The sequence below is a fragment of the Mercenaria mercenaria genome, chromosome 11 (assembly GCF_021730395.1).
Source record: "Mercenaria mercenaria strain notata chromosome 11, MADL_Memer_1, whole genome shotgun sequence".
Classification (NCBI taxonomy): Eukaryota; Metazoa; Mollusca; class Bivalvia; order Venerida; family Veneridae; genus Mercenaria; species Mercenaria mercenaria.
The window spans coordinates 81,678,066-81,697,567 of record NC_069371.1 but is presented as its reverse complement, the minus strand read 5'-3'; the positions used below and the strand labels follow the sequence as shown (position 1 = coordinate 81,697,567).

The following is a 19,502-nucleotide window of genomic DNA, read 5'->3' as shown; positions in this document are numbered from 1 at the left end:
TATGCCCAGTGCTTACAAGTCTACCAGTCTATGCCTAAGGCTTACCAGTCTATGTCCAATGCTTACTAGTCTACCAGTCTATGTCCAGTGCTTACCAGTCTATGCCCAATGCTTACAAGTCTACCAGTCTATGCCTAAGGCTTACCAGTCTATGCCCAATGCTTACTAGTCTACCAGTCTATGTCCAATGCTTACCAGTCTATGCCCAGTGCTTACAAGTCTACCAGTCTATGCCTAAGGCTTACCAGTCTATGTCCAATGCTTACTAGTCTACCAGTCTATGTCCAATGCTTACTAGTCTATGCCCAGTGCTTACCAGTCTATGCCCAATGCTTACAAGTCTACCAGTCTATGTCCAGTGCTTCCCAGTCTATGCCCAGTGCTTACAAGTCTACCAGTCTATGCCTAAGGCTTACCAGTATATGTCCAATGCTTACTAGTCTATGCCTAATGCTTACCAGTCTATGTCCAATGCTTACAAGTCTACCAGTCTATGCCCAGTGCTTACAAGTCTATGTCCAATGCTTACCAGTCTATGCCCAATGCTTACAAGTCTACCAGTCTATGTCCAATGCTTCCCAGTCTATGCCCAGTGCTTACAAGTCTACCAGTCTATGCCTAAGACTTACCAGTCTATGCCCAATGCTTACTAGTCTATGCCTATTGCTTACCAGTCTATACCCAATGCTTACCAGTTTATGTTTTATGTCCAATGCTTACCAGCCACACTGTGGGATTAACTTTTCCATATATTTGTTTGATTTTGATGGTAAAAAAAGCTTTGATCTATAATACTAGATTCTTTGAACTTAGCAAACAGATTTTTATCTTACATATAAATAATGTACTTGCTGGCTTAAGTAAGATGCAAAACTGCACCTGACTGAGCTGAAAATTATAGTATAAAATGTAAATTTTCAGGAGTAGTCAACATAACTTGCCAGTAGGGGTTGCACAAACATCCTGGGCTGTATATGCTAGTGAGGGACCATTCTTGACAATGCTTAACATAGAAACAGATGTTGGAGTTGCTGTGGTAGAAAAACCTGTTGCCATAGAGATACATGTGACAAGGGCAGCTGCACTGAATGTCACACAAGGTAAATATTATATAGATTACATACACCAAAACTGAAGAAGATATTTGGTATTTTCTTAATTACAGATTAATTAATTAAAGATTAATTAATTAAAGACCGTAACATGGTTTGTCATTGACTGGATAATGGATATTGTCATGTACATGTGTACTATTGTCTCCAAACTTTGCTCACAAATTGGTACACAGGTAATATAGCTGTAATAGACTAAGTGATTATTTATGTTAATTAGATTGTCTGTCAGTGCAAGAGCTGCTTCACTTCCCTTGTGGTCCTCCTTCAGAAATTGCAGTATAGTTTCTAATTGGTTCGCTCAGTTTCTTCAGCCTTGCTTAATTATTGCAGCATTGTCTTATAGTTCATTCAGCTCCCGTACATCTAACTAATCGAACAACAACATTTATATATAGCCTGTACTTTAATAATGTTTTATGAGTTTGTCCCTGAAATTTTGACAGTTCGGTATAAACTACCAACTAGAATCATTAAACATAGCAGTTACATGTTACTTGAGAACAACAGTCATGCCAGTGTATTGAGGAGCGTAATGGAGTGTGCTTGATTTATGAAGAAATTATACTAATTATTTCATCAAATGAGGTAAACAATACTTTTTTCCTTCAACCTGTAGACAGTAGGAATAACAACTGATCGACAGAAATGATAAAACTTCCTTATTGTGGAACTCTTATTGAACATAAGACAGAAAAACCCATGCTGGAAACGGGCAGTTTAGGAATTTGCTTGAACTGTTGCTCAGAACTGAACAAAATGTGACAGATTTTGACTATGTATTAGAATTTCCCTAATTTTAGAACTTTATAATAATTTTCTTCAGCAGCAGCTGCCAGATTTCAAGCTCATAAATTGTAAGAAATATAATTGGTAGATAGACACATTATTGTCACTAGATCTGTGGAAATGCCTTGAATTATTAGTAAAAATAGTGAAATTTACAAAGTCTAGTGTGTAGATGAATTTGATGGTCTAAGGAGGATGGTTTTGTTAGTTGAAGGTCAAGACAAGGTCAAAGTCGAATTATTTTCAGCCAGGATGTCAAAAGTCATGGCGACAAAACTTTATCAAGTTACAATCTGGAAGTTGCTTGAAAGGCTGGGGAAAAAAGTAGCGGATATTCGTCTGTTCATTTTTTTTTCTTCCTTAATTTGCAAGACAATGTTTTTCTCAATTAGTTTTGCAAGAGTTTTCTATATGTTATAATCCTGATACCTTAACAAGAGATAGATTGGTTTAAATTGTTCAAAAGTACAGAATTTTCATATTTTTCAGAAATTGATAGCTAAAGTTTGTTTCTTTTTTTTAGATATAATCAAATTTTCTGACATAGACTGGTTCTGATTATCTCATGCAAATTGGGTAATATTTTTCCACCACTCCCTCCGGAAATCTTGTTCAAGTTGGCTCATTCCAATTACTGCAAGAAAACCAACTTTCTGCGTTCAAATAAACATTATTAAGTCTATATAACCTTTGGCAATCTTCTGGAGAAATATGCCTGAATATGGAATTCCTTCCACTGACATTTTTTGTAATGAAATGATAGAATCAATTAGGCAAGGGATGAAGCTTTAGTAAAAAAAAAATTGTTTCATAAATAAATTAACATGTTGGTTTTCTATTGTGACCCAAACAAAAATTGTTCTATTCATTTTTGTATAGAGGGACAAAATTCTCCTCCCAGTATTGTAGCTTAACTTACGCTTATTAAAATATTTCTGAAAAGGCATTGTAGGGTTCTTAGAGAAGTGGAAAAGTCATTGAATTTGAAAACTGCAGATTTTATCATGAAAAAGTCAGAGAAATTCTCTGAAATAGCCTTAAGTTTCAAAATACTTCATTGAAAATAACTGAAGATGACCAGTATAATGAATTAGAGTTTTTTATTTTTTTCAAAATGAAATTTGATGAAATGTCAAATTTTAAAAGAATTGTTACTAAATCATATGTGTGTACAGATCAAGGGCAATTAATTGAGCAATGCATGTTTTTGCATTTGCAGTTTCTAGGTAACCGGAAGGATTTTTTGTTTTCTTTTTCACTCTCTGTCAGCGAGTAAAATGTCATGAAAAAACTGAAAAGTCATTGAAAAATGGAAAAAAAGACTTGAAAAATATGTCACTTTAGGTCTTTGTGAACTATGAGCAGTAACGTATGCCACATCTTAAGTTAGAAATTCAATGTATTTTGTAATGACTAAAGTTATATGAATACATTTCTATACTATAGAAACTTTAGGGATATTTTGTCTTATTTGATGTTTGAATAGAATATGGTGCAGGTGTCTGTTTCTGTATTAAAAGCCCTGTATAAACTCAGTTAAGTGTAAATAACAATTCTTCCTTTGAGTTGAGTAGTTCTGAAAGCGTCTTTGAAGAAGGGATATTATTTCTTCAAAAAAAAAACAGAAATTGTGAGAAGTATTGTTGCCTGGAGAGGTATTGTGAATCAATGAAGCTTTGATTACAGCAATGCAGGGAACATCCAATTTGTCAAGATAATTGTGGTATTATACATATTGATGATTGTATTGAATTGCAAACTAATTTCCTGCAGTCTGAGGCAGCCATGCAAAGCTATCATTTAATGAATGTCGGCAGGCGGTTTGTTACCCTTTTAAAGGGGGTCCCCATTATTTCTAATAATTTGTCTTAGCATGCGAGTAACTTGTCTTAACATGCAATAATCAAATGAAAAAATGCTTTCTTGCATATTTTTGACAAGAGAATGAGTTCATGTCTTTAGATAAAATGTAATAGATGAAATAAAGAATTTATCAGGGATATTGTAGGAAATCAAATAGCAATTTGAAAGCAATTTATAAAAATAAGGATTTTAATGTCCAAGATGATTTCTGCATTGCTCTATAAACTTTGCTTAATTTCCTGTCTTATGAGTTCCTCAGAATTCAGTTTCTCTGATAGTGATTTAAGTGATTTCCTCCTCGTATTTGTAAACAAGGGAAAGGCAGTTATATTTTTTCAATTTTTAGCTCGACTTTTCGAAGAAAAATTAGAGCTATTGCACTGGCCCCGGCATCACCGTCGCCATTGGTTAAAGTTTTTGATCAAGTCAAATATCTCTGTTACTATCAAAGCTTTGGACTTAAAACTTAAAATAGTTATTTACTATCAAAGTTTTCACCAGGAGAAACAGTCCCCATAACTCTGATTTGAAATTTGATAGAGTTATGCCCCTTTTTAACTTAGAATTTGTTTGTTGAAGTTTTGTAAAGTTTTTACTGGCAAAGCTCTAACTCAGAGTCAAGTACTGAGAAAAGTCGAGTGTGCTGTCTTACGGACAGCTCTTGTTTGATTATGTCAAAACTGTATCTAAATAAACAAATGTTAAATTTTTAATAATGTAAAAGACAGTTCAAGGTCAGATATTGAATAATATGGCCAAACAAGTGGTTGAAAGAATGTTTTCAGTACTATCTATATTTGCAGTTAAGTAAATAAATTGGAATTATCAATTCTGCTTCACGCCTCTCCAACCCTCCCAAAACCTACTTCTGCCTCTCCAACCCTCCCAAAACCTACTTCTGCCTCTCCAACCCTCCAAAAACCTACTTCTGCCTCTCCAACCCTCCCAAAACCTACTTCTGCCTCTCCAACCCTCCCAAAACCTGCTTCACGCCTCTCCAACCCTCCCAAAACCTACTTCTGCCTCTCCAACCCTCCCAAAACCTACTTCTGCCTCTCCAACCCTCCCAAAACCTACTTCTGCCTCTCAACCCTCCCAAAACCTGCTTCACACCTCTCCAACCCTCCCAAAACCTACTTCTGCCTCTCCAACCCTCCCAAAACCTACTTCTGCCTCTCCAACCCTCCAAAAACCTACTTCTGCCTCTCCAACCCTCCCAAAACCTACTTCTGCCTCTCCAACCCTCCCAAAACCTACTTCTGCCTCTCAACCCTCCCAAAACCTGCTTCACGCCTCTCCGACCCTCCCAAAACCTGCTTCTGCCTCTCCGACCCTCCCAAAACCTGCTTCTGCCTCTCCGACCCTCCCAAAACCTGCTTCTGCCTCTCCAACCCTCCCAAAACCTGCTTCTGCCTCTCCGACCCTCCCAAAACCTGCTTCTGCCTCTCCGACCCTCCCAAAACCTGCTTCTGCCTCTCCAACCCTCCCAAAACCTGCTTCTGCCTCTCAACCCTCCCAAAACCTACTTCTGCCTCTCCAACCCTCCCAAAACCTACTTCTGCCTCTCCAACCCTCCCAAAACCTGCTTCTGCCTCTCCAACCCTCCCAAAACCTGCTTCTGCCTACAAGTTGCCTCTTTCTTTGTCTCCAAACGATAGGGAAGGAGGGAAAATAAATTTGGCCTTTTCTATATTTCTAAAAGTCTCAAAAATAGTTGGAGAATTCCTATAATTTTTTTCCTTTCATAGATTTTTAGCTCACCTATCACTTAGTGACAAGGTGAGCTTTTGTGATCACCCTTCGTCCGTCGTCAGTCCGTCTGTCTGTACGTGCGTCAACAATTTATTGTCTGCACGATAGTGGTTTCATTTATGATTTTATTTTAACCAAACTTGCACACAACTTGTATCACCATAAGATCGCAGTTCCTTTCTTGAACTGGCCAGATCCCATTATGGGTTCCAGAGTTATGGCCCCTGAAAGGGCCAAAATTATTTATTTTGACCTTGTCTGCACAATAGCAGCTTTATTTATGATTTGATTTTTACCAAACTAGCACACAACTTGTATCACCATAAGATCTTGGTTCCTTTCTTGAACTGGCCAGATCCCTTAATGGGTTCCAGAGTTATGGCCCCTGAAAGGGCCAAAATTAGCTATTTTGACCTTGTTTGCACAATAGCAGCTTCATGTATGATTTGATTTTAACCAAACTTGCACACAATTTGTATCACCACAAGATCTTGGTTCCTTTTTTGAACTGGCCAGATTCCATCATGGGTTCCAGAGTTATGGCCCCTTAAAGGTCCAAAATCTGCTATTTTGGCTTTTGCAGCCATATAGAGACTTCATTTATGGTTTTATTTGATACAAACTTCCAAAATATCTTCAACAACAAATCTTGGATTCCATGACAAGTCAGATCCAATTGTAGGTTCCAGAGTTATTTTATATCTGATTACCTCCCCTGATTGTAACCAAAATGGATTTATATCAGTAGTACTTATAGGACTTATTTGAAATTTCATTATTGTCATTAGTTGGACTGAGCAAATCAGGGTAGATAACTATGGACTGATTTTATATCAAATTACCTCCCTTTATTTCAAATTAAAATGGGTATATCTCCGTAACTAATGAAGATACTGATCTGAAATTTCATTTATGTCAACAGATTTATTTGGCAGATCCTTCTTTTGTTCACTTACAATAATTTTTTTTTAATTACTTCCCCTTTACGTTACTATAAATAGTTTATTTTTAGTAACTTTTTTATTATTGGCCGTAGGGAAAAACCGAGCCCACTTTTCTGTGGTACAACTTGGATGGTACCTCCAATTTTTAGGCATACATGTCATACGTCCCGGATTGTCCGGGATTGTCCCGGAAATCACATACTCGTCCGGGTGTCCCGGATAGTGTTGAAATGTCCTGGAAAATTAAAAATATAGAAAAACAAAAATAACCCCCCAAAAAACTAGTTTTTTGGCCTTTAAATTGTACAGTTTTACATGAATAAAACACAATAAACAGTCACCGGTGTCACATTGTTTATTCCTAATTATCCGATAATCCATGCCCTCGAGTGGGACACATGTTGATTAAGCTTGCTCCGATCACCACTCATATTGAACGCGCACTGTGATCTTTTGATGACCCAGATTAATTTACAGTCAGCTATTTTGATGACCCTGATTATGAATTGACAAAATTATGCAATCAATAACAGTTTTATGATAATTTAATATTAGGAACAATAGCGGAAAATCTCGTTGTTGTTAGCACTTAGGCGGTGAAGCAACATGTAGCCTTGATTGGAAGAAATGGCTGATAACGGTCAATTAAACGATAATTATTTTAAAAGGTTGTAATCTTTCAAAATGTAGATTGATTGTCACACATATATATATTCTAAATTAAACTTTTGACTATTGAATGCCTTTGCCGGCCGATCCTTGAAAATTGACCCAACCTGGAATGTTTTGTATCGATTTTATCTACAAGATTTATTTCATTCCTTTGAGGATTCCATTTTATTAATGATTAGGTAAATTTTTTAAGCTTTAAAAAGATATCAAATAAGCTGGATTCTAAATCACGATGACCAGGTTAATTCTTCGTATATAGCAAGTCTCCCAATTCAGTTTTAGGTGTATTTTGACATATCTATACCTTGTAAGAATTTTTTTTTCTTTTTGGTTAAATTTCTTCCCTTTGTTGTTCCTGTCCTTTGGACTTAGATATTTTTTCTGAGGGCCTTCTTGTCCTCAAGTGCAATGATAACAGGTGAGCGATATAGGGCCATCATGGCCCTCTTGTTTTTGAGTCGGCTAAACGCTGTCAAGCGTTTGACGAGTCCTTGCTATCGCACGATTTCTCATTCTTAAATGGCCTCACAACACAGCGAAGTGATGTAGTTCCATTGGATTGTGTCTAATTTCAAAGAGTTCATTGATCGAATGAAGTTCATTTATGTCAATCCTATTTGCTATGACCAATATACAATGTAATCTGTCATATTTATGACTTGTGATTGTGCAGTACTCGAATAAAGCCAACTGTATTTTCTTGCGCGGTAACTCATTAAGCATAAACACACATAACGATTCTGCGGGATTTGGTTATACATTTGCGCATATGATTATGGTGACGAATTTTATGCCATTTTGTCACAAAATAGCAAATATGATGTTTACAAATTCAAACAAAAACTGCATATTAACTTATGAGCCAAATTATCCATTTGTTACCCTGTCAGTTTCAAAAAATAATCGTTAAAATCATTGCGCAAATAACAAATTTATTGTGCTGTGCATTTTATGAATTGCGCAGACTTACAAAGCTGCGTAACATCCAGCGAAAGACAAAATATAGTTCCAGAACATACTGCTAGTATTTTATTGAGTGGGTACCTCTGAAAGCATTGGAATGTCTCTTATCAAAGAGTTTACCACATCGATGAAATTAAATTATGACAGCTTCATTTTAAATGACCCGAATAAGATATGTGCAGTACGTTAATTCTTCCGAGACTTCGCGGATGAATCCTAACTACATTCTGGACACTTCTCGGCGAACACGCGTGACCTGTTTATAACAATGCTTCTACGACTTTGCGTGGGTTGAATTTTGCAGTCAGTAAACGGATAAATTATCAGAAGAAGAAGCTCTTACTGGTTTGTTTAGTTACTACTGATATTAAAAATGATATTAATTCTTATTTTTCGAGAAATAAACAAATCGGCGAAACATTAAATTGTATTTTCTTGTAGTTTTTGAAATCGAAAGTAGATCGTCTATGTTTGGCTGCTTTGACGAAACGAAACAACTTTTTTATGAAAATATTTAAATAAGAGGTAATTTAACCGTAAACTTCAATGTCAGATACTGCCAATTGCTGCTAAATGTCTTCGTAACATCACAATTTGTAAAATATATTGTTGAAACTGGAGAAAAGTGTAATCGTATCCGGATATAATATTTTGGGTAAATATCGAGCTGTGTTATGAAATTTTAACATTCAAGTAACATATATGATACTTATTATTGTAACAGAAATGATTCTAGAATTTATTTTTATTACACCTACATATAATCTATGTCAGACTCGTATTCAGTCCTGAGGCATGATCTGAAAGTAAAAAGATGAAGTGACAGTCATACTTTGGATATTGTAATACTAGAAAGAATCTAGATCGTAACCTTTCTGGAATTTTGACTGGTTTGGATAATTTGCTTACGATTAAGGTTCGCAAAAAAATGAAACCGTCACTCATTCTGCTTTTCATGATGACACATGGCTTGATTTTTGCAGTAAGTAAGCGGATAAATTATCCCGAGAAAGAGCTCTTACTGATTTGTTTAATTACTACTGATTTTAAAAAATGATTTTATTTCTTATTTTTCGAGAAATAAACAAATCGGCGAAACATTAAATTGTATTTTCTTGTAGGTTTTGTAATCGAAAGTAGATCGTCTATGTTAGAGTGCTTTGACGAGACGAAACAATTTTTTTTATGAAATGATTTAAATAATTTCACCGTAAACTTCAATGTCAGATACTGCCAATTGCTGCTAAACTGTATTCATATCATCACAATTTGTAAAACATATTGTTGAAACTGGAGATTTTGGCGGTATAAAAGAAAGTGTAATCATATCCGGATATAATATTTTGGATAAACATCGAGCTGTGTTATGAATTTAAACATTAAAGTAACAGACATGATAGATGTTATTGTAACAGAAATGATTCTAGAATTTATTTTTATAATACATACATAGAATCAATATCAGACTTATATTCTAGTGCTGAGGCATGACCTGAAAGTAAAAATATGAAGTGACAGTCATTCATACTTTGAATATTGTAATACTAAAAAGAATCTAGGTAATATTTAGAAACTGAAACATAAAATTTTCAGTTAGAAAGTTAGTTAAATCGCACCAAAGGCTGTTTAAAGGTTCGACATTTTCAAAATTTCCTTGTGGTGATACCCCAAACCCTACTTGCAGGAGGGGGTATCATCCCACACCCTCCCTTCATATTGCCCCTTTACAGTTTGATACATTTGCTCTTTTACCACCTGCCACAATGCGCATTTCAAAATCTGACTGCAGTTCAAAGCGGGAAGGAACACCCCTCCCCACACCCACCCTGCTACCGACCACGTAAAAATGACTCAAACATTTTTTCAGCCCAGTCTGGGCCTGTCTGTCTACATGAATCAAAACGGATAATTGAAAGTACATAGACTTGGAGACTACTGACATGGTTTTGAAGGGGTTAACAGGTCTGAAATAGAATAAATGATGGTTTTAACTAAAAAAGAACTGCATTTAAATTTATTAATATTGATTATCTTTTCCGAAATTGGTAGCTAGTCCGAGTAACTTCTCTTAGTTTCGAATGCGCAATTTTCCTGTCAGTGTAAACATTCATGAGACTATATATTGACACTCAGCAACATTTACATATCTTTAAACGCAGAAGTAAGTATACTTTAAATTCATATCCCTTATAATATGATTGAACAATACCTAGCGTGTGACACGGTTATTGCCAGGCCCCTTATCTGTAAAATAACAGTTCTTTCGTCCATCCGTTACAAATTGTATGTGGCAATCCGCGCTATAAAATTTCAATATATAAATTTTCATATTCAAATTTCATCATGTGCGAATATATACCAGCCGATAATTGCCTGTTTTGGTAATGCCGGAGGCAAATGTTTACTGGAAAAATATTTATAGTCATGGGCAGTATCTTAGTGTCACCTGTCAAATTGTAGTTTGTACTTTCAACATTTTTATTTTTGCGAACCACTCTTCAATTTTAGAGAAATATATTGGGTTCAAATACTTGTATAATGTCAATCACAGTTTTACTAGGCATCGATTGAATGTCCATTTCATCTATTGTAACAAAATCTCTGTTCAGTTGGGGACAAAAACTAAAACCAAACTGAAACTGGTAGACTATACTACCAGTACATCAATCATTAGCCGACTCTCAGGCCCTTCAGGCCTTTGATTAAATTCATATATATGATAGGAAATTTTGTGCTGAAAACAATGAACAAATAAAATCAATAGGTCACCAGGCTTCTTTTTGTGAAAAATTGTTTTGAACACACCCACTGTTGCTGAAACTGCCAGTGATTTTTCAACATTTTCATAATTTTCTGCTTTTTTATAAATACCAACCAAAATATACATCAAGACAGCACAATATGGTTTTATTTCTTTTTACAGATTTTATTATATACTTATTTGATATCATAGTCATATTTGTAATACTGTATCCTTACAGTAATGGGTACAAATGAAAAAAAAATATTGTTTCATATTTACTTTTGTGAACTTTTTTCAATGAAAATACCCATAGTGAAGAATATTTTTTTAAATTTTGAAAAAACTCTCTCATAGAATTTTTTCCTGTTTTTCTTGTGTATAGATAATTGTATTGTGAGCATAAAAATGGCTAAAAATGTATGGGTCACCAGGCTAAATTTTATGTTAAGACCGCTAGAATTCAACACCTGTTCGGACTGAAATGGTGTGAACCTGACCAAATTGATTACAATGTATGTCTGCTAAAAGTTAAAAAAAAAACGTTTTAAAAATTCTTAGTTCTTTCTATAATTGATTACTAAATAATCTGAAAGGTGATATTATCTTATCAGTACTAAGTCAGTTATCTTACATTATATGAACAACACTGTCTTTGTACTAAAATGCCATGTGAAAACACAACCACAAAAATTGCAAGATACCTGTCAGGCATGATACTTGTCAATTCAACATAAACCAGTATCAACATTTGATTTCTGATAAAACTTATCAAAAATGTTATTTCATTCAAGATTCCTCATATTTAAGATTGTCTGTAACATGTTTCAACAAATGTTGACTTCAGTTTTCAATAGAAAGTGTTGGCTGCACAGAAAGATGCGCATAAAAAACTACTAGGAATTCCCTTTAAGTAAACCCAAAAGCTATATGTCCAGTGTCAAAAGTTAAGTTTGCCTATAGAAGTCATATGATAATACAACTTTTATGTTACTTTTAGATAATCTTGAGCTTGGGCACCAGCTTGACATCAGATGGAAAGTGAGACAAGAGGGAACCAGCTTCCAGGAATCTGTTCCAATGAGAGATTTTACTCACATTTTGCATAGACCAAAGTACAAATTTGAAAAACCTGGCAACTATACAATTGGTAAGTACAGTATCTTTGATTTACTCCTTTAATGCCCATGGGCATATTGAGATTGAACTGTCTGTCCACCCGTTTGTCCAGCTGTACAAGAATTTACTGTTTCGCCTACAGCTCACATAAATGACCCGATTTAGTTAATACTCACACTCAACAACCCTTGTGGCAAGACTACAAACTGACCTAAACATAAATCATCTTGACCCTCATATGACTTTTACATTTAAACTTAAAACCTTAATAAACATTTTTGGTTCTACAGCCGATATAAGTGACCCAGTTTAGTTCCTATTCATTCTCAACAATCCTTGTGGCCAGACCTACAAACTTACCTAAATATAAATGACCTTGACCTTAAGATGAACTTCAACTTCAAACTTGAAATTTTGATAAACAACACTTTTGATCCTAAAACCCACATAAATAATCCAGTTTAGTTGATACTCCAACTCGACAAAACTTCTGACCAGACCTACAAACTGACCCATATATAGATGACCTTGACCTTCATATGATCATAACCTTTAAACTAGGCATATAGCAATTGAACTGTGCATCAATTTGTCAGTCTGTCCATACAAGATTTTACTGCTTCGCCAACAGCCCACATTAATGACCCAATTTAGTTTATACTCTACTCAACAGTCCTTGTTGCATGACCTACAAACTGACCTAAATATAAATGACCTTGAAACTTATATGACCTTCACCTTCAAACTTCAAACCTTGATAAACAACATTTTTGGTCTTACAGCCCATATTAATGACCAAATTTATTTCATACTCGCACTGAATAAACCTTGTGGCAAGACCTACAAACTGACCTATAGTTAGATGACCTTGACCTTATACACTCGGGGAGGGGGGGGGGGGGTTGAATGAAAACAACAGCTCCTTGTTTATTTCAGTATTTATGCTCTCAATGTATTTTTGGTTGGGAATAAAAATTTGACTGTACTCCTAGTATTGCCTGTGGTGTGTTGGTCAAGGTTGCTTAGTATGAACCACAAGCCTTTCACAGCTGTTAGTGCATCTCGAGTGTCCACTTAATAACTTAAATAGTTCTTATCCAGTGTTCACCAAACTTAGAATGTTTATGGGCATATTATTTCAGCAAAGTGTGACAGCCAGCTGGATAGGCTTTGCAGTAGTTATGGCCCTTGAATTAGTCAAAAATTGAGAAAATTGATAACTAGTCTACTCAACAAGTAGTGTGTAGTAGTTTGCTGTGGCAGGGAAGGTTGGGGTGGGGGAGCTAGGGGAGGGGAGGGGTGCATCAGTTTTGACACTGGCATTCATGTTCAGTTGTAATTATGAAAAATTTGCTGCTGTACTGTAAAATAAGTACAGCTATCAACAGTGTTGCAGACTAGAGCTGAATGAAACAACACATATCGTCATGGAGACAATACTTAATGTGTTCTGTACAATATTTGCCTCAATTTCCATCCACACTCATTACATACACATAGCTCTCTCTCACTGAGTGACATAATGAATATTCTGTTGACAATATGGAGGTTCATCTGAATAACAAAATAGGAGGAGAATGAGAAAATCATAAGATTTGGTGCCAGTAGGCTTCCATACATAACAGATTATACTTTGTTCATGAATACCACTTGTGTTTTTTGTCACTGTTTTTTTTTCCTATTTGACAATTTGCATTGCAAAAATAGGGAAGAACATATTTCAGGCGTGCTTCAGAACTGTTTGTATTGTATCATGACTGTGTTGCAAAAAATGCATGATTCATTGTGTTATGTAATTATTATAGCTGTTTGTTTGTTTAAAATAGAAAATTTTAATCTGTTCCTTTAATTTTACAGTCACATTGATTATGTACAAATTATATAGCAACTTAGTTTAAAGTTGGAGTATCGGATGAAAAGTCTGTGAGCCCCTCATGGTAGTTATGCTCCCACATTTATATTGGGGGCATATGTTGTTGCTGCTGTCTGTACGTCCGTATGTCCCAAAATGTTGTATGTCCAAGTCATCCCACACTATTAGCATGATTTGTTTCAAATTTTCACAGATGGACAAGCTTGATGTGGAGATGACCATAATGGAAGGAACTTTTGCTGTGACTATTTCACAGCAGTTATGGCCCTTTGATAGTTTTGCTAGATAGAATATAGAGAAAAATCTGGTATGTCCAACTCCTCAAACAATATTGAAAGGATACGCTTGAAAGTTTCACAGGTGAAGGACCTTGATATGAAGATGACCATAAATAGAAGAAATTTTGTGTGTTCAGCTCCTCAGTAGACATACACTTTTTGAAGGAATGGATCAAAGTTGCTCAGATGCACAATCTTATCAATTTGCTTCAAACTTCAAGTCTAACATCCTTATGTGAAAATGGTCTGAACTAAAAACTGCTATTTAGAGGATGGAGCAGTATGCGGGGGCATCAGTGTCCTATGGACACAATTCTAGTTTTAGAGTTTAATGTCTTGTGCACCTGGGTTGAACCCCTGACCATCCACTTGTAAATTGGCTTTATGAAACGGTTTGATGCAATAATCTTAGTACCAGGAGTGAAGCTTGATTGGCAACTGATTCAGTGGATCACCTTTAACCTGCTAAATTTCTATAATGAACTTGTCCATCTTTCAACTTGGACAGCACATTAACTGTTAAAAGGGGTACTTATCAAAGAGATACTGACTGAATGGCAAACAGTGCAGATCATGATCAGACTGCACAGATGTGCAGGCTGAACATGATCTACACTGGTCGCAAAGGCAGAATCAATCGCATCCAGCATGATAAGGGTTAAAACAGTGCACATGAAGTGATTCCTCTCGGATTTAAGGGTCACTTACATTGTCAAGTGGAGTTAGTTGTCCATTTCCAGTTTGGCTATTAAAGAGTTATTGCCCTTTAACTATGTACTTAAATGTTAAAATTAGTGGGGAAATTTTGTACTAATTCATTGTGTTTGATGAAACATTTTGTTGTCTCATATTTATTTGAACATAATTTGTGCCAAACATTATACTCCTTACTGAAATGTACATATTTGGAGGGGTATGCAGAAAACATTGTATTGTTTTTGTATCCCCCGACAACAAAGTTGTAAGGGGGGGTATACTGGTTTCAGGTTGTCTGTCTGTCTGTCTGTCCGTAGACACAATGTGTGCGCACCATCTCTCCTCATCCCCTTGACACAATTTAATGAAACTTCACACAAGTGATCAGTAACAACAGTAGCTGTGCATGGGGCATGTTAGGTTCTTTCATAAAAAAAAATTTGCAGAGTTACAGGACTTTGTTTTTTGTTACTATACTATATACAGAGACACAATCTTGTGCACATCATCTCTCCTCATCCCCTTGACACAATTTAATGAAACTTCACACAAGTGATCAGTAACAACAGTAGTTATGCATGTGGCATGTTAGGTTCTTTCAGCAACAAAAATTGCAGATTTATGGGACTTTGTTTCTTGTAAACATACTATGTACATACAGTGTGCATATGCAATCTTGTGCACGCCTAATCTTCCGAACCCTTGTACACAATTTAACGAAACTTCACACAAGTGATCAGTACCAACCCTAGTTGTGCATGGTGCATGTTAAGTTGTTTTAGATAAATATTCTGCATAGTTATGGGACTTTGTTTTTTGTTACTATACTGTATACTTATAGTCTATATACATACAGTCCACAAAATTATGCAATCTTGTATGCGTCAAATTGCAATGTACTGTGTCAGTGCATGCGGGGGTACATTCATCACCTTTAGTGATAGCTCTAGTTTCTTTGGTAACTGTATGCTTTAATATACTGCAGAAATGGTAATTTCTTGTCACTTTTAAGGTTTTCTGGAGCAATAACTTCAAGATCTTCTAACCTTTATAATAACTACACAGTAAATGCCATATTGAATGAAAGAATGATTATCATAGTAGAAACACTGGTTCCCTCTTCAATTCCTATTACAGCAAAACAACAATATATGGCATTGTGCTCTCTTTAGTTTCTAATAGCAAAAGTTCGAAGATATAATGTGGCTTGGTGTTAGGTTAGATGTCAGTGTGGGAGTTTAATGTCTGAATATTTAGAGATAAATGCATTTCCGCAAAGTGATACCTCAGCTGTGCAGTCATTTCCTGGTAGACGTAGGTGTGTCCTTTTGAAGGAAATGTGAACAAGTTAAGAGACTTGTCCTTCTGGAAACAAGCACTATGATACACCAGTGGCTTTAACAATCATGATTGTTAAATGCTCCAGTTAAATGATAAGTCATCATTTTTGACTGTTTCTAATAAAGTGTTATAACCCTTACCCTGCTAAATTTCTGTAATGAACTTGTCCATCTTTCAATTTGGACAGTACCATTAACTGTTAAAAGGGGTGCTTTCCAAAAGGATACTGAGTGAATAGCGAACAGTGCAGATCTTGATCAGACTGCATGGATGTGCAGGCTTATCATGATCTACACTGGTCGCAAAGGCAGAATCAATCATGTCCAGCATGATAAGGATTAGTAAGCATAAGAGATGAGCAGTTCATGTGCAGCAAAGATATCTATCCATTTTTCCTGTTGAAGGAGTTTCATTTGGAACTAAATCCTAAACATCATTCCTATCTTCATGAAACTTACAAGTTTGATCAGGGGCATGATTGTTGTAGATATACTAGAGTTATACCCCTTGAAGTGTTGAAAAAAAATGCATTTGCTTAAAGATCTCTCAACAGGAAATGATAATGGGCAAGATTGTTATAGATACATTAGAGTGATGGCCCTTGAATTATTAAAAAAATGCATGTGCTTAAAAATCTCCGAACAGGAAATGATAATGGGCAAGATTGTTATAGATATGCTAGAGTTATGGCTCTTGTATTAGTCAAAAGAATTTGTGCACCACAAGATCTCAAACAGGTATGATAATTGGCAAGATTTCTCAAATAAGTTACTAGTATTAGCGTTTGATCTGGTCAAAATGCTGTACAATTGCACCTGCTTAAAGCAGCCACCTGTATTATGCAGCCCTTTGCCTTAAGCAGCCAGTCAGCTAACTTCTCAGATCAGCTTTTGTTCTGATATTAGCTTACTTTTATGTCACTCCCTTGGCAGGCTGCTTAAGCTTAATGCAGGTTTGACAGTAACCTGGTAAGAAACTTGTACAATTATTATTGAGCAATTTACAATCATGAGTGTCTGTGTTTTACAATCCTGCCTTAGCAGGTGATTATTCAGATTGGCAGGTTGCATTGAATTGTAAAAACTGAAATAATCTGAATATAAAATCATATTAAAGTGGTTGGAATTAAATACAAAGAAATTTTAGGCACTGTACAGTGAAGACGCAATGCAAAAAGATTCTATCTCATGGCATATAACAACTTGTTTCTTAATTATATCCTTGCTAGTTTTAATTTGTTAGATATTGTTCAGAATGAAGCTGTTAAATGGAGTGTTTGACAGAAACTTGATGGGTTAATCTGGTTTAATTGTCAGTAGGAAGCTATGGATGGAAATTTGAGACTTCGCTCAATTATTTTCAGCTACAGAACAAGTTTACTGTCAATGTATTCTGCAGACTGAAAACATGGTTATTTTCATTTACAGAATGACTTCAAGCTAATAATGACTGATTGATAAGAGTTGCCTTTCTGTTCATTCTAATATAGAGTACAAATCTTTTCATGCATGCATTCTGCAGATACCCATAAAAGCTTCTGCCTCTGGGTCAGGCACTGCTAATGATTTTTTCCATAGACTTCTAATATCAGGTCAGACACCACTAGTCTTTTCCAGAGGCTTTCCATATGACCATTTTGTGTCGATTCACCGTAAAACCCAACGCACTCACTCACTCACTCACTCATTTATAAGAAATGACCTTGTCACATGACCCAAATGTGAGAGATAACCATTGAAATGTGGTTCTTTTGATACACCAGATACACTGATCCAAGACTTAGACCCAGCAGATCCAATTTGTTACAATTTTTGCTACGGTTCAGCTAATTTGAATTTACCTTGGTAACAAGGTATACTACCTCCTCAAGGAAGCTGTGCTCTTTAAGTCTTAAGACAGCCAACATGCTTTGTCATAATCTGAAGACAAAAGAGGTTAATTCTACATGTTGTCATGTCTTAAGCTGAAAGGAACTAGTTATACGCCTGTCTAGGAAAAAGAAACGTGTTATGCGTTACGGCGAGCATTAATATATAACTCAATAATCATTCAAAGTGTTGACTTTAAACTTTGCATAAGGTAGATAGCGATGAGGTAACATGCAGAGCATATTAACCAGGTTGGTAGGTCAAAGGTCAAGGTCACAACTGGAGCTCATTGGCCAAATTTGCCCCTCATATTTTGTGTCCGGAGCATAACTTGATAATTTTACAAGGTATTGCTTTAAACTTAGTGTGTAAGTAGGTGGCAATGAGATGATGGCCAGGGATCATGAACCAGGTTGGTTAGTCAAAGGTCAATGTCACAGCAACGTCAAATCTGTCTGTCATACTTTGTGTCAAGAGAATAATTTGATAACTGTTCAAGGTATTGACTTTAGAATAAGAATAATTTTTGGTGGTGATATGATGATTTGAGGACTGTATCAATCTATTACTAACCCTCCTCCCCACCCCCACGAGAAAAAAACAAACCTAGTTGCGAAGTTGGGACGTCAAAGGTCAAGGTTAAAGCAAGGTCGAATCTTTCTGTCTTGTTTTTTGTGTGCAGAGCATAACTTGATAACTTTTCAAGGTATTGGCACGTAATAGGGTGGCAATGAACTTCGTATGTAGATCAAAGGTAATTGAGTTCAGATCTTTTCTTTGTATTTTCTCCTTAACTTTTCCCGGCTGCCCTCACCAAAGCCTCCAAAAACACACCACACAGTAACCCAGCCCGCCTGCTTAGCTCAATAGGGAGAGCGCAGATCTACAGATCGTGGGGTCATGAGTTCGATCCACGGGCAGGGCACATGTTCTCAGTGACAATTTGATAAAAGACATTGTGTCTGATATCATTCGTCCTCTACCTCTGATTCAAGTAGGGAAGTTGGCAGTTACTTGCGGAGAGCAGGTTTGTACTGGTACAGAACCAAGGAACACTGGTTAGGTTAACTGCCTGCTGTTACATAACTGAAATACTGTTGATAAATAGTGTTAAACCCAAAACAAACAAACAAAACACAATAACCCCTTCTCATCTCCCATTCCCACCCCATCCCAAAAAAATTACTTTCAATTTCTTGTGCCTGAATATTCCATCGCCGCTGCTGCACAACCACCCACCCACAGCCACATTACATCCCCCCCCTCCTCCATAAACAGCCCACCAAAACAAAAAATTAATTTTACTTCCTCCTCATCAGATGTAGAACTTAAACATATATACACTTATATTGCCCCGCCCTACGGAGCTTCTCTTTATGCTGTCATGTCTGAAGCTGAAAGGAATTAGTTCTACATGTCTGAAGCCAGAAGGGACAACTTCTGCATCATAGTACATGGTACCCATCTGAAGCCAAAATGGAAAAAATCTACG

General features: G+C 36.1%; 1 protein-coding gene across 1 annotated transcript in view; it reads left to right on the top strand.

Annotated features, from left to right (window-relative positions):
- LOC123531250 (polycystin-1-like) overlaps positions 1-19,502 on the top strand; it is a 243,770-nt gene that overhangs the window by 45,855 nt on the left and 178,413 nt on the right. Inside the window, exons 4-5 of the mRNA XM_053518239.1 lie at positions 922-1,100; positions 11,836-11,985. Coding sequence (XP_053374214.1) covers positions 922-1,100; positions 11,836-11,985 — 329 coding nt within the window. The remainder of the gene's footprint in view (positions 1-921; positions 1,101-11,835; positions 11,986-19,502) is intronic.